At 49.3% G+C, this 17049-nt stretch overlaps 1 protein-coding gene across 1 annotated transcript in view; it reads left to right on the top strand.

Annotated features, from left to right (window-relative positions):
* Window positions 1-11336, top strand: part of LOC122399933 (barH-like 2 homeobox protein) — a 38121-nt gene extending 26785 nt beyond the window's left edge. The window contains exon 2 of the mRNA XM_043401027.1: window positions 10762-11336. Coding sequence (XP_043256962.1) covers window positions 10762-11129 — 368 coding nt within the window. The 3' untranslated portion in view covers window positions 11130-11336. The remainder of the gene's footprint in view (window positions 1-10761) is intronic.
* The last annotated feature ends 5713 nt before the right edge of the window (window positions 11337-17049 follow it).

Consider the following 17049-nt stretch of genomic DNA (forward strand, 5'->3'; position numbering starts at 1 on the left):
CTCTACAGTTTTTTACGACCCCGGAATTAATTCGAAAGGAAAGGGCCCGATACAAAGGGGCGAAAGAACGATCCACGACAATCGATTCGGACAGGAAATTAAGTCTGATCAAAGATCGACTCCTATTGTCTCGTTTCCCTTTCTTGCAACGAACCGCGTCGAACGCTCCCGAAGCTTCTCTTTTCTTGCCGTTTACCTACGTCCGTGGTGTAAAAAGAGTATCGTTTAAAAACGATGCCCCCGAAGCTAAACAACCGAGCAAACGCATTGTCTCTAAGAATTACAAAGAACGACCGTGATCGTAACTTCGCCTCGCAACTTTCTCCCCCGGTAATTAATTGCCCGGTGTACACCTAATCGCGGTCGTCGTTCCCTCGATCAATCACTCATTAGAATGGTAATTAACAATAACACCGGTCGATCAATCAACCGAGTACTTATCGACATTTTATTCGTGCCCATGGAACATGATAAAAGACGCGTTATTAAGAGGTACGAATACGTAATTGATTGATTTTCATTTGTAAATCTCTCGTTGCGTCACGGTCCTAGGAAAAACTGGTTTTTATTCGTCGATTTGATACACCGCAGGTGCGTTAATAGCGATCGACGGATTCATTAATAGAATCATTTGTCCGTTGGAGGTTTTCCGTGGCTCGACAGCCGCCTAGACGGCCGATGTTATTAATAAGGCTACGTCAAGCTATCAGTATCGGGCATCGAGTACGCGTGTATTACCGAATGAGTAATGCGAGTGTTGCCTCTTCGGGACGCTTTGATCCTTTCACTGCCGCTCCCGAATGCTTTCGCTTCTACGTCGACGGATTCTGCCAGCGATTTGCATTCGAACCAAAGAGAAACAAAACCGCTTGGTACCTTTGCCATTACTTTTTCTTTTACCAGCCGCGAACGATAATGGAAATCTTTCATTTAGATCTGGTTAGCGAGAGCATTCGAAAAAAACTCCTAAAATGATCATTCGCCGGGAATCGAGATACGTTTACAATCGTTTTTTACCGCGCGTAAATCGACGGGGATATCGCCGGAGTCCGGACACGCTGGAACAAACACGGGCATCGAAATCTCCGGATCGTAACCGTCGCGAATTAACGGCGCACGAAATATACTCGATAATTGATGCACCGATTCAGCTTTCGATTCCTATTAAAACGAATTTGACGATCGCTGCAAAAACAATTCCCGCCATGTAGAATCGAAGAACATTGATTGCAACCGGTAAACGATGCGTGGATGGAAAGTTGTAGACGAGGATCGAGGAAGTAATAGCGCGGGAAAGAAACGATAAAATCAGTTCGCGCGAGTGTTTTTATCCTTTCATCGAATGATATAACCCACCGGACTGTCAACAACTCGTAACAACGAAATCGATCAGGTTTTTCAGTCCCCGCGACCGCTCTAACGCGACTTTTAACTATCGTAACTGTTGCGCGGACGATGCCCGGTACCACCTAACGTCGCCACATCGCGTTTCCACGCGACTCGGAGCGGTTATTTCACGGTGATCGGGCAGAGAATTCAGAGCAATGTTCGCCATTAAAATTGACGCGTTCTTCGACTCATCGTCTTATTCGCGGACGAGTCCGTGAACGAGCCCGACCGGGCGTTAAATGGCGATATCTCGTGCCAGTTTTTCCGCTCGCGAAACGCTTCGGAATAGGCCTGGTTTCTGCTCGCCCGACCATATAAACGCCCGTTCGATCGAGCTTTAAGCTACCGGGGGGGATTAAAACGCACAGAACGTCGAATTTACGGGTAACGACACGTTAACGAGGACTCGAGGGAACCGAATCGCTGGAAAAAGTTGCCGCTTTTAATTTGCCGTTTCATTGACCCGAGAGAATCGCTGAATAACGCCTATGAAACGACGAGGCTGGAGTGTTACGAAAAATGTGTTAAACGCGTTAACGAATCCGTCAAAAGGAGACACACGGCACGCAACGTTTCAAGAACATTGTTTCGTCGAAGGCTCGAATTTCCGCGACCCAACGATCGGCGACGCCCTCCTGCCGCGTGGCCGCGTTGCAAGCGCTAATTATATGGCTGTCGTTCGCGTTTTTCTCACTCTTTCCTTCGTACCGCGTGACCTTTCTCCATCGGGGCCCCGGAACGACACTCGCGAGACCAAGAAAAAGCGAAACGACCCGCGATCGCTTTATGGCCGATGCGGCGAATTAGTATTCCCGCTCGATCAGCACTTTGTAGCGTTCCTGCTCTCTCGCCTTGAACCTTGTCCGTTCTTTTTTTTCCAAAGTCCATCGACGGAATCGTTTCAATTCCAGCCACGATAGAACCATGACGCGTGAAAATGCAATTTATTAGCTCGAAACAGGTGTCGGGGGTGCGGCTAGGAGACGGATCGTAATTAATATATCGAGGGCGTAGGGAATTATTTTCGAGAAGGAACCGTGGCAAGCTGTTTGTACTCGAAAACGCCGCTCTATCATTTGTCTAGTCGATATCCACCTCCCTTTAATACGCGTCACGTCACTTTCTGCCTTTGGCGCCCTTCTCTCGATCGCCAGTTGTTCGTCGCCCCTCTGGACACCCCCCACCGGTAAATAAAAACAACCGACGCGACGATTAAAGTTCATCTTCTTGCAGCCAACGCGACACATTTCTCACCGAGCTGGGCTTAGTGGTTTTTTAGTTACAAGTTTTTCCGGATTCGGTTTTTAATTGCTCCCGGAAGCACCCGTTCCCCAGAACCGTTGGAATGATCTCGAGGACAGAAATTGTTTTCCTAGAAGCAGAAGGTTCGCCGTGTTACTCGATACCGTAAACCATGAACCCTCCTAACAGAATATTGCACCCAGGGGAATCGCGCCCGCGAACTTCCGGGGTTAAACACATCCGCGTGAAATTACGTTATCTATCCGCGCGTGGGTTCATCCTAATGCGATTTCGAGCATCGGAGGATCCGGAAATTGTATTCCACTCCTCTTATCCGACTCCAGAAAATTCTTGGAATTAACGAGAATAAAAAATGTTACGCAAATATAGTTCCGTCGGTCGTAGATTTACCTGTCAAAACAAACAGACAGCGGGGAAAAGAAGTTGGCGGAGTTAACTTTACATTATCCGCGGATCGACGCGGCCATAGTCCGTTCGAATAAAGTTACCACTTTTGTTCTATTTCTTTAACTAGCAGCGACAGTGTTTTGTTCCTTTAATATGTAAATAACTTTTTCTACAGCCGCGTCAACTCGTTCCATCGAAAACTTTTTGCCAGATGTCGTGGAATATTAAACAAGGCGTTCGTCATTCGTTTCGCAATACGAACACGCGTTGACCTGACCTAATGTCCGACGTGTTTGAATTAAAAGTTAGAAAACGGCACTATCCGCTCGCAAAGTATTTATTCAATTAAAATGCGACGGAGTCAAATTTTAACAATCCGTTTGGCGCGTCGAGGGCTTCGTTTTCTTTCCAACTTTTGTCGCCCGGACGATCGATTTCCCGTCAGTCCTCCAGGACCTGCCATCTTCTTGTCACTCGCCTCTGCTATTTAGGGGGTGGTGTTCCAACTGGCTGCATGACTATTTTTAAAAACAAAACACGATCGTTGATACCAAGCTGGTAAAATGAAGGATACTTTCGAAATTAATAGCAAGGTTTTTGTCACGGAGTCAGAGATTCGCTGAGGCAGGAAATGGCGTCTGCTTTCGGTCGCGTCGGTTCGTAAAAACGGCCATCAGTCGTTCTCCCTCATTTGATACGAATATATTCTGACGTAAGTACGGTGGGTGGCGTTAACGCGCTACCTACGACGATACCAGAGGATCCCCTCGGGAACCCGGTCGTGTTGACTCATGTCAGGAACAAGCTCATAAAGACACGCACGGAGGAGGCACACACAGCACATTGGCCGCGTACGAGGAAGGGGGAAGGGAGAAAAAAAATGGTTAGTGGCTTCTAATTGCAGAAGTGACGACGCCGTAACTAATGACCGGGAGACGACGTCCTGTCAGTAGTCACGACGAGACGAGCGTCCTTCTACGAGGGTCCTTCGTACGAGGTGCGGACGAGCGCGCATTTTAAACACTCCAATGAAAAGTGTAGCCACCCGGGATACGTACTCTTTTCCTCCTTCGTTCCTCGAACGATGGAAAATTCCAATCCGAATTGATCTTGTGAACAAAGGGAACGTTTACTTTTATCGTCGCGTTGGAAATTGCACGATAACCGGATTTTTCGACGAGCGAAACCCGGTTTTAGTCGGTTACGTGGAATTTGTCTGATAATTACGCTAATCAGCGGCACGTGAATCGGGGAGCTGTCTTTCGACGGTCTCAAAGCTGCTAAAAACGAGTAAAAGGCGAGAAGAGCTGGAAATAGAAGCGGGAGGGTGAAGCCCGCTTTGCTACGTAGTAACGGGGTAAGATGGAAATCTGAGAAAGAAGTCGGACTTAATAGGATCATAGCGGTCAAACGACTCTTGAAGTCTCTGTTATTGCAAGAGAGGGGAGGAAGACGTTTCGGAGGACGTGGCGTATCTCGTTACATTCGTACGCGACAGCTCTCGAGCGGCCATTTTTCAACGCGTAGGTTGCTCGATCGTTTTCAAAAGACTGTGTATTGGCCAGGGCGGGGGCGAGCAAAGTCAGTTGGTAAGCTCGAACGAAGAAGACGAAGGAGAGCCAACTGTTCGCGTCTTCATCAACGGCCCCGTGAAGGGAGACCACCCATCAGGAGCAATATCGTTTCATCAGTCGCTAATATCACTGCTTCGAGTGGTTCAACACCTTGTAACTCCAGGTGGGACGTTAACGGCGCCGCAGGAAGTCCTAATGAAGACAAATCTCACCCAAAATGGCGGCCATACTTATTTCCTGCTCCGCCCTTCCCTTTCTCTTTCCGTTACTCTCCTTTGTTCGTGGATCTCGAGTCGCTTTGAATCAATTTCAGGTCGCCCCGTGGAAAATCCAATTAATTCTTCCATCGAACTTTCGAGGCGAGGACCTGATCGTTACCTTTAGATCGTTTTTCGATTCTTTAAAGGCCGAAGTAACCCGAGAGAATCACGAATAACGAATAACGAATAACGAATAACGAATAACGAATAACAGAGACAGAAATGGTTCTTTGGACGTTAACGATTCGTCGACGTGGATGGAAAATTAAGGTACAGCTCTGACGGGAACATTACCCGCGGCACGAGCAGAAACACCACTATCCCGGCCGGATAATTATGCGAACCGGTATATTTACATACACGCGTACACTAGCGAGCTACCAGGCCACAGGTAGATCGAAGCTAGAACACCACCGAGCTAGTTATCGATCGCGTTACACGTCGTACATGCTATGGAAATAAATGGGCAACTAAAAGAATTATAAGGAGCTTCGACCTAAGTCAACCCCATCAGTGATTCCGTTTCGATCCAGACACACTGATTGTTCGATTCGCGTTTACTCAGCGGACAGTCGTTAAAAGCTTTCTTGGAAGCGTTCGAATAGTTAAATATCGACGGTAGGAACTAGTTTTTAGGTACGGGAGAAAATCGCATTTATAAACCGGCGACAAATCAAACGATAAATCTTTGGCGTGGCAGGACGGCGGTTGCCCTTGGGCCTAAACGACTAAATAAGTGTTCCAATTTCAAAATTACCCGCTAAACGATTTGTGGGCCGGCAGAAAATATATCGTTGACATGTGGGCAAAGCCCCTCGGGTTAGCCAGAGGGAGGAAGCTTCTCGGGAGCCGTGCGCCCGAGCTCGAGATGGAAAAAGACAGGGACGGGGTCCGGACAGACGGCGAAACGGGGGCTGGAAAGGGAGAGGAGGAACCGAGAAAGAGAGAAACGACGCGCATGGTTGCCCCCCGGGAGACAAATGACCGTCGACCGACGGAAGACACTTCCAAATTGCTCCACGGTGTCGCTGTCCCGCCTCTTTTTACGTGTCTCTTCGTATATTCTTCGTGGCGTCCTCCTCGCGAGCGAACGACCTATTAGCAAAATATTCGGGGAACCGACGACGCGTGCCACCGTCATTTTCTAACGAGTATTTTGATACCCACCATCCCCCCCATCGAATTGCAAATATTTCACATTTTTCGAACGCGATACAAATAAATTTATCGCGAAGGCACTCGATCGACCAGCCCGCGTTTCTTTTTTTTTTTTTATTCGAGCGATTCATGGCTATGACCGGTCCGCTAGTTTTTCGTCTCGCTCCAAAAATCACGTTCCTCAAACTGGCCTACCTGTCCGCCACTTGATAATTCCACGTTACGTACGCTTCTGCTTTCCTTGCGATCGCTTCTAATAACTGCTCGTGCATTCGTTCCGCGAACGAGTAGCCGTTCTTCCTTTTTTCGAGAAAAAAATCGTAATATTCGCGCAGTTTAACTTTAAATATAGCTACGGTCGTGGCGCGACTTAGTTGCTGGAAAGTCGTTTATCGAGAAACGTTTATAAAAGGAGGGCCGTTCGTAGAGAGAACGGGTGATCGAAGAACCGCAAAACGTCGTTAGAGTCGCGCGTATTAATGCAACAGTTATTTCAGCAGTACGGATAGTTTGATGGAATTCGGTGCGCGCAAACGAGCCATCGAAGCTAGCCGCGGTCGCGGCGGAATATAGTTGGAAACGATGTTTGCAGTTGGACCGTATTAAAGCCAGCTAACAAGAAACTGTTACCAAATAATCCATTAGACCTGCGGCTCGTCGTTTCGAGATCGTCGCGGCTCTTAACTCCGACGCTATTCTACTCGAGTGATTTCTGCCCGAGCGGAACCAAAATGGCTGCTGAGGTCTCGTCACCGTTCGCTTGGCGCGCTCGGTTATCTCCGCGTCGCGTTTCATTCCATCGACCGCTATCCTTTACACGCCTTTTTAGCGAGAACCGTGGCTGATCTATATTCCACGGAGTCGCGATTTATCGATGGTGTGGGAATCGTGCGCGTTCTCGACCCTTGACACAGAACTCGGTGGCGATCGATCGATCACGCGACAGTGGAAAAGGAGCGTGTTAAAAAAACGGAGAGGTTGAAATTCCAAGTTCACCGGTCGCATCTAGGCTCCCGGCATCAATCGCGATGTTACAGTGAAACACCGAAATCTGGAGAATGTCGACTTACACCGGTAAATGTTGACATTCACCATGCACTAATGGTGAGTGTTGAACATGTTGGAGATTTATATTTTCTTCTCCGTAATTCAGTCGCTATAAAACGTCACAAGGGTGACGTAACTTTTTCGCCTCTCTTTCTGAAAGGATCTAACCCAGACCTAACCCAGACCTAACCCAGACCTAACCCAGACCTAACCCAGACCTAACCCGGACCTAACCCAGACCTAACTCAGATCTAACTCAGATCTAATCCAGACCTAACCCAGATCTAATTCAGACCTAACCCAGACCTAACCCAGACCTAACCCAGACCTAACCCAGACCTAACTCAGATCTAACTCAGATCTAATCCAGACCTAACCCAGACCTAACTCAGATCTAACTCAGATCTAATCCAGACCTAACCCAGATCTAGGGTCTCGGTTAGGTCTGGGTTAGGTCTGGATTAAATCTGGGTTAGGTCTGGGTTAGGTCTGGGTTAGGTCTGGGTTATGTCTGGGTTAGGTCTGGGTTAGGTCTGGGTTAGGTCTGGGTTAGGTCTGGATTAGATCTGGGTTAGGTCTGGGTTAGGTCTGGATTAGATCTGGGTTAGGTCTGGGTTAGGTCTGGGTTAGGTCTGGAATAAGTCTGAATTAAGTCTGAGTTAGGTCTGGAATAAGTCTGGGTTAGGTCTGGAATAAGTCTGAATTAAGTCTGGGTTAGGTCTTGGTTAGGTCTGGGTTAGGTCTGGGTTAGAAAAAGATCCCGATTTACTGCAGTATCCATTTAGTATAAATTAGGGTATCGGAAAAAAAATTAAGAAAACGTTGCTCGCGTTATCAAAGCTTGCATAAGACTGACAAAGCTGATTGACTCCGAGCAGAACAAAGGATTTGGCGGGAGAGAGCCAGTCGCTTGTTTTTTGACTCTTCTGTTTTGGACCTCCACCAGAGCATATCTGTGATTGTCGACACACACCGGAGAGGGTCCAAATGTACAACAATGTAATGAAATATTCGATCTTTCACCGACATATTTGGTATCTGTTGACATTCACCGGTGAAAGTTGACATTCTCCAATTTCGGTCATTCACGGTAACAGCGACACGACACGCCAATTGGCGTGCGGGATGCTCGGACCGACGTAGTCGCTTCGAGTGCCAACGCGGCTACTTCCGGCTAAAGGACGCCGTACGTCTGCGGATTAACGCGTTAAAACGTGATTTACGTTGATAGGTTATAAATGGCGGGACAGGCCACGGCGACGAGCGACGACGCCGCTTTTAATATATTCGCGCTCGTAATCGGCGGAGAGGCAACAAAGAGGACCAGAAGCGAGTCAAAGAAGTTAATGACGCGCGACCGCTTTGCAACATTGAATCGCATGGCAGGTCCTTGCCCGTCTCGCCGTCGATTTTTACGTGACAAATTGTAAATCTTACCGCGGATTAAAATAATACTCGCGGGTAAACAACGGAGCAGCGTTCCGTTCGTTCGTCGAACCGCGGTGGTATCGAAAAGGAAGCCAAACGGAGAAGAGTGGATCCCCCCGGTATAATCACAAAGGAAGGTGAGAAAATCCGCGAGGCGACGTAGATCGACGACCAAACTGCAAAATGGCGGGGGGGACCGGGTTGCGAAAGGACAGCCGTAGCGGCGAATTCGTGAACATCAAACGAATTAAATCTCCGCGGAGAGTCGACCGCAGAAACTAATATCTCGGCAAGCTCTCCGGTTCTTCCGTTCGCCGTTTCTCCGTCGCTTCTCTCCGTCCACGACCACGTTCGCCACCGTATTTCTGGTTCCTCCGACCACCGGCAATATGGACGCCTCGATGACAAAATTGTTGCCCATTTTTCTCGACCGAATTAGACGCCACCCCCCCCCGGAAGAATCCTACCATTGGCGCCAAAGGGAAGATATAAAATCGTGAGGATATAATTCCCGAGGTAAACGAACTGTGGTACGATCGTAATTAGGGCTGACACTTGTCCCGGGCTGCCGGGCAAATCGCGTACAATTAGACAATTCCGCGGAGCAAAAAAATCCACGGTTACGATCGGCCGGGACGATGGATCCGCGTGTTTTACGGCGATGTAATAACACTTTCGACGAGCATTAAATTTCCTCCTCGCGGGTGATTAAGTCGTTTCCGGCGCGATTTAGAAAGGTGGTCGGTAGGGGGGGGGGTACGTGTGTCCCGCGAAAAACGAGCCATCCCGGAGGAAAAGCGAACGAGGTGCAAGCTCGCGCATAAATCCACCGAGAACCGTTATGAAAGCAATCTTCGTCGTCGTAATAGACCGTAATAGACATCATCCTGCCCCGGATAGGTGTCAATACTCGTGGCGAAAGTTTGAACACTGAACGTCCATTACGAAAACAATTTGCGATTAAAGGATTTCCTGCTTCCGCGGACATCGTCCTTCGATATTAGAGCAAAATTACGCCGTGGTTTTTTCTTTCCTCGTCGTACGATTTAATTGAACATTCTGTTCCTGTTATTTTGTCGCGTCTAATCTCGTACCGAGGGCTTACGTAGAAGGAATTAAGTGGCCGGGATCGTTGGACGTCTCGTTTGATTTATTACCGATTGATCGTAGGCAGAATTTTATATCGATCTGTGGATACAAGTTGTCGACGCCGAGTGCGTTCTAAAAACCAACAGATGACGATGCACTGTCGGCGAAAGAAAGAACGTCCATGTTGCGTCTAAAACGGAGCAAATCGTGGCGCTGGTGCTAGCTGGTTCAAAAAGCGCGGCAAGAAACGATAGCACGGCGCGTCCATGAGAAAGACACCCGAGATGGAAGGTTGATCGTTTTGATCGTCGAAGCTGTTTTCAGGTGGGACTGTACAGTCGGGTTGCGCAGGTGTGACCGATGGCGGCGTTCTTTGATCCTGTAGACTCCTCGGCTACCTTGTCCACGACTCATCGGCCGCCACTTTTTTTCGGTCATTCGACTCGATTATTTCCTAATGGCTAACGCCATCGCGGATTCCGCCTCCGTTTTCCGGGGTGATCTTGCCGTCCGCGCGCTGTCATCCAATTCAAATGCACCAACTTTTTCTTCAGTCTCGAGTAACACGTTTCGAACGACTTTCTTCTAACTCGACGAGCAGAAACGAAACTGTATCGGGAGAGGGGGGTGAGGGGAGTGAAACGTACGTAGGAATTTTAATCGTTCGAGAAAAATTGTTGCCTCGAACGCAAAGTGGTTGTTTTATCCCCGGCCGGTTGATTCGTTCTTGTTAATCGATCGGTGATTGTACGATCCCCGTGACTGGTTCGAGCAGCCTGCCACGATATTGTTAGAATGGTCGAAAACAACTGGAGTTTTAACGTCCCGTGGGGCAAGAAGCTGTCCTGGAATTCCATGGACCGAACACCGTAACGAATAGGTAATACGACTTTTATGGAGAGATCCATTCCGTGGCTCGAAAATGCATCTGATTTGTGGTTCGAAGCAGAGGGGACCGTCTAGGGCCCCGGCGTTCAAAGACGCCCCGAGGATGTCCGATTCGTTTTGCATTTCTCTTCTATCCTCTCGTTCGGAGATTAAGAAATTTCGATATTAGAACCGACGCGGGGCCCCTCGAGTTCTAAGGTGTATTTATGGGTGTTCTTGCTCCCGAGATATCGTCTACGAGCAGTTGCTGATCAACCGTTCACCCGTTTCTGTTTCAGAGCAAGCGAATCACCTGAACCTGTTCAATAACCGCCAGCAGCCGAAGAAGAAACGCAAGAGCAGAACGGCGTTCACGAATCAGCAGATCTTCGAGCTGGAGAAGAGATTTCTGTACCAGAAGTACTTGAGCCCGGCGGACAGGGACGAGATCGCGGCCCAATTGGGCCTGAGCAATGCCCAGGTGATCACGTGGTTTCAGAACAGACGGGCGAAGCTCAAGAGGGACATGGAGGAGCTGAAGAAGGACGTGCAGACGGTGAACCCTCTGTTGGTCGCCCAACACCACAAGACCTTCCTCGAGAACGTCCAGGACCTGGGGATCCTCAAGAAACGACCTCTGCCCAACTCCATGGACGAAAAGTCGTAGAAGGAGCAGCTAATCCAAGAACAAATTAATTAATTCCCACGAGGTGGGAGTGGGGAGGAGATCTCTGATAGTTTCTTCTTTTTTTTCGTAATACTTGGAACGAGTACAGCGAGGGAAATGGGTTCGTTTCGAAAAAAAAAAAAACACGTCTTCTTGGGTATCGAGAATTCGTGGGCATAGTCAGGGAGACACGAGGCATAGTACAAAGGCGACGTCGCTTTCGTATTTTTTTTTGGGGGAATAAAGTAACGGTGGACTTTTCGTTCGTCGAAAGAGAGAGAGATGACTATGCAACTGTTCTCCGAACGTAAAGGTTTTTGTAAATGAAAAAGACTGCCAAATATTTACAGGCCCGCTGACTCTCGACAAGTTCGTATTTTCGCATCGACGGATAGATAGAATTCGCGTAATTTAAAAGGTACCCGGATGAAATTTCTCTTCGTTCGGCGAAGCCTACGATCATCCTGTATCATATTGTATTTATTGCGGAAGAAAAAAAAAAAAAATAATGGGAGAAAGATCGCGAAGAAAGCCAAATGATCCGGGGAGAGAGAATCGATGATAAGTTATTAAGTAAATATTACAGCGTATTATAAATTATAAAGAAGCCTCGCGACGCGAGGCTCGATCCTGTACATAAGCTGTATATACGTCGTTTCGCCCGATAATAATGCGTATTAACGAGAGATGGAGTCGTCGGACATGATTAGAATAAAATCGAGAAGAATTATAAAACGATAGAATGGGACACTGCAATATACCTGATCATCAGTTTAATTAGCGAGCTTTACGACCGCGTATAAGATGTAAATCCGTATCGCGTACGCGCTTAGTGGTTTACGAGGTGATAGACGCGCGAAAGGGACAAACGAGAATGCGTGTGTGTGAACGGACTTAGTACTGTGTATAGCGAGTCTAAATAAATGGAGACATTTAAAATAAACGCGCGAAATAATTGCTATTTTACCCGTTTCGCTCGCCCGCTCCTCGAATCGACGCTGGATCCATCGCGCGGAAGATTTAGGTGACAGGTAAGTGGCACCAGGTGACACGCGGCATTCGAATCAAGGACAAAAGAATTTGTTTCGAATATTTATCGTCGTACGATCCGCGCAATGGTATACGTTACCGTTCTTTTAATTTATCGTTATTTACGTAATGTAACGCGCCAGACGTACCGCGCATAACTCGGTATCGGTGTCTTCAAAGACGACTGACGAAACGGATGAGAATTATTCTCCAAAAATAGCGCGATACACGCTGCCCTTCCGAGAACCTTTTTGAAGTCGTTCGCTATGGTTTACCCGGAGCCGTAATTTATTAAGATGAAGTCATTTCGTGTTTCCTGGGCGAATACGTTCGCGAGAAGCCTGGCATTCGTCATAATCAACGTTTCGAGGGATCGATGAGCGCAAAAGTGATTCGTAACAGGCGCGTTTTTAATAGAGTCGCGGCTACGTCGTAAATAGAGAAGCTAATCAGGCATTGGCAAACCGTTATCCAGCGACAAGAGATACACGATAGATATACCTCGTCCCACTTCCTGTTAATGGAATATCTGATACTAAACGGAACCATTTTATATCGAGTCTCGTTAATGAGCCCGTCATTAGTCTGTCGTCCATTATCTCGATATAAAACACGCGTCGTTACCGGCGCGTTGATCGATTAATCGCTGCTGAATCTAGGATGTCTATTAGAAGCGCGATTACGCGCGACGAGCATGCACGCTGATTACACGTTTTACGGTACGACTCGTGTTCAGCGAACCCGGCTCGAGACATTCTCGATAAGACGAGAATCGCGACTTTCGCGATCCCGTCTTCTCTTCGTTGAAACTTTTGGAAAAGACACGAGACGGCTAACGCGTTTGTTGGGTGGTTCGAGCAGGAGGGTGGTTCGTAGCCGTCGCTGGGTTCGACGGGTCCATGTATGAAGCAGTAAGCAAGGTAGCCCGCGCCGCCCTGTAATCCAGCCGCCGCAACATCCAAATAAAGAATTCATAATGGCGATGATGACCGCCGCCAATTTTCTCGATATAGCCGATACAACCAATAACTCAGTCGATATCCAGCCCGGCGCGCCGGCGTAATTTCGTTTATTGTCCTCCGGTTCTCCGCGAAACGAGAATTACGTCGCATGGGAATAAACTGTCTTCCGGTCTTCCGAGCTCCATCGATCGCATTATCGAAACTTCTCTCCTTTCCTCGCTACTCCCACGCTCGTTTTTAAAACGAGAACCGATCCTCCTCGCAGGTATATTACAAAAGTTAGAAAGGCAGGAATAATTGTGCATATCTCGCTGAGGTATCCGTCAGATCATCGACTTTTCATCGAGGCTTCCCGATAACTTACCCAGTCATCGAAGGTACACGGGCACACGCACCATTTGCATAATCCGCCAACGGAGAAGATTCCTCAATAACGACCGGGGCATTGACACGCCCACGTAATTCGGACTCATTTGCTCGTTGACTCGCCTAACCCGCAGCCCAGTCATGCGTCAGTCAACTTGCGGCCCCGTAGCAGATCCATAATTTCGACGCGATCTCCGCTTCAGCACGCGAGAAACGAGTTTTCCCTCGGTCCACGATGTAATTAGACACTGGCGAATCTAGGCTGGGCCCATCACCGGGGGGCCTCGTTAATACGATATCACGGACGACCTGCTCGGTACGTCGAAATCTCCACCGCCTCATCCGCCTCCGCTGCTCCCTCTCGTTTCGTCGGCGTTTTTTAGATTACTCGTAGACCTGTGCTACTCTTTGCTCCGGGGATGCCCTACCTGCGGGGTCTTTGATCCTCCTCCCGCCAACGAGGTTCATTTACACGGGAGGTGGACTTGTTTTCGGGCCGGACTAGCTAACGAGAGCTCGCGAACCCCGGTGGCTGGTCTCGTCCCATTCCTGAAACTAACCAGACGTTCGCAAAGAATATCGACGACCGTTCTATTTCCAAAGTTAAATGTACGTAGCAGAATAGCTATAATATACAATTATGTACGGAGACCCGTTCCACTTCCTTTGGCGCTTAAAGAATATTATATCACTGCATCGATCATAAGTTGTTGAAGCTTCTTTCGACGGTTAACCTCGTTTCCTTCGATCGTTTCTCCCTTTTCGTTCTATTTCCACCCCCCTCTGGTGCTCCAGCCACGAGATTAACCGATTCTCGCGATACGGGACGGCTTCCTCGTTCACCGTGGCTCGTCCATCACGCAAAAAACCACGTCCCTGGCGGGGGCCTGTTCGCGTCGTCTTCGATTTCTCGGGTGGGGGGCCCAAGGATCGCGCAAGAAGGCCGCGGAACGCCACCGATAAATTTCTCGTGAAACTGGAATGCCTGGGACCACCTCCGCGCTCACGGGTTGCAACACTTCTGGCCGCGGTGATCGGACAAACTGGTGATCTATAGCGATCCTCCGGCCTCGCTCGGTACAATAACCGAGGTGAGAGCGAGAGTGTAGGGGATCCGGAGGTCTGTAATCAGGAGCCGAGCCGCTGGCAGACCCATGCCTTGGTCCTCAGCCTCCTTACCATTAACCTATCCGGTATCCGTTCCGTTCCGTTCCGTCAACCTGACGTCATCCTCGATCCCTCGATCATTCCCCGCTCACGCACGCACCGCGAATTCGCCAACGATCCGCACGGGGCCCGTTAACGATCGTTCCTATTCCCGAATTAATGGCCCGGGTCCAACGTTCGGTACCGTTATCTCGATGTCGTCGTGATCAGCGATCGTTTTACATCGAACGATCATTAGGACGATTGATCGACGGGTTTTGATTTTGACGTTCACGGGGTCTGTCAGACGTCAAAGTTACGCCGTTACGTTTTCATTTGTTATTCCGGGGGGGGAGCTACCGGCTTTCCCTGTTATTACACGAACCGTATACTTTGGAGGATTTCGAGTACGCGGAGTTTTTTCGTGGTGGTACGCCACGCACGTAACCCCCCCACCCCGCGTTTAATAATAATAATAACCCGTAGATCGATAAGCACCTAGACAGATCTAGTTAGTGGTCGGCGGAATATCGGACAAGACGTCTAGTTCCCGTCTCCGGATAGTGTTTATTAAGCGGTTTAATTTGCAGTCTGGTCTACGGCCAGATATTAATGACACGTGGAGAATTGCACCGCGTCGGAAAACAAACGCGATCGCGAGTTTCGACACCGTTTAGGGGCCAAACATATTGCCGGGGAACTTAATGGAACGACGGATATCTAAACTAATTCGCGCGAACCGTTAATTTAACTGTCAAAACGATGATTAATCGGCTGAACGGTTGCTTGGTCAAATAGGTGACCCGGCGTAACCGGCGAACCGATCGAACTGTTCGACCTATTAACGGCCAGCAACCGCGTTATCATTTACGCTACCTGGCATAGTGTAACGTCCACCTGCCTCCTCCTGTCGATGCTCTGAAAAATTGTCGCTGGTATTCCACGTGGAAAAATGAATTGTAATCGGGCCTCGCCAACGTCCACGGCCGATCACACGGTGCGAGAGTTCGTTAGCGTCCGACTGTTGAATATCATGGCCTTTTAGCCTGCAGGTGTCATTAGGGCGCGGACGGACGGACGCTGATTGGTCTCGGCCGATCGCCTTCGGGGACACCGGCTCATCAGCTGTCCCATTCGCGCCAACGACGAGCCTGGCGTTCCACGACACATCTAGAAACCGACCGCGTGTGTCCGCGCTTGGAAAATATTCAGAATTCTAAACAACGGCGAAGAAAATCTCGTAATTTCGCGTTTGGTCCGGGTCAGGCCCGAGTTGGGATCGCCGGAGTTAAGGTGAGATTTAGGTTTCGGGCTTAGGTTCGGCCTCTCTGGTGGATGCATAGCGTGGCGTGTGTGTCGGCGCAGGCAGATTAGAGGCCGGTGGATAATTAAGTAGCGCCTTCGAATAACGCCCAGCTATAGTACGAAACGATATCCGATATTCGTGCCCCGGATTTCCCTCGGCGAAGATCTCGCCGTGCTCCTCGCCTCTATTTTATTCCCGACATCTTGGCTACGCCGTGTTTGAACGGTCTATCCAATTAGGGTTGAAAAACGATACTCCGTGGGCCGCGTGCTTGGAACGATCCCGACCGACAACGCACGATGATCCAAACTTGTCGAGTTACTGTTTAGTTTGCGACGGAATACTAGAGACGGTCGACTGCAATCGCGTGTCGGTGATTCTTAGAGGCCGACGACGACGGAGACAAAAGCCCCTCCATGAGGATGAGGACCACGAGGATCCCGGGAACAGCATCCCCGGGCACACGGGTGTTCGGATTATTAGTGAGCGGGTAGTCGTAGAAGGTGTGATTCTGACGCGTCCGGACGCCTCTTCTCCGCAGGTGAGAGACCACGAGACCGATCGAGGGTACGGAGGAGAGAAAGAGAGAGACGGTCGTCGAAATCGTACCGGACGAGCAGGCCCATCCTCGAGCACGAGGGAAAGAGAGGGCCTGGCGGTGAGAGGTGGTGGAAGGTGCGGAACAGGAATCGGGGAGTGGAAAGAGGATCGTACCGGGGTGGGAGAAGATCAAACGAGCCGACAAGCCACGGGGTGGTCTCTACCCGCGCTCCTTTACCGCTCTTCCTTCGCTTCGCCTTTGCCTACCAGCCTCCACCTTTCTCTCGTCCTTGTTCCTCCCGTCCCTCTTTCCTCTCTATATTATTCATATTTCCACGCTCGTATTCCCCACGACTATGTGCCTCGACGATCCGCGGCTCTCTCCTGTCTTCTTCGGAGCCGCGCGCACGCCGGGACATGCAATCTCCGCAGGCTCACCGATGCACCCATGCTACATTGTCGGGGAAACTCGCACGGTTCCCCGGTTAACTGCCGCTGAAACTACAAAATCCCCGATTCCCCTTCGCGGTGCAATCTTCGACTTATTGCTCTCTGACCGGGCAATTTGCCA

The sequence above is a fragment of the Colletes gigas genome, unplaced genomic scaffold (genome assembly GCF_013123115.1).
Source record: "Colletes gigas isolate AHSC1104 unplaced genomic scaffold, ASM1312311v1 Colletes_gigas_Sc00015, whole genome shotgun sequence".
Classification (NCBI taxonomy): Eukaryota; Metazoa; Arthropoda; class Insecta; order Hymenoptera; family Colletidae; genus Colletes; species Colletes gigas.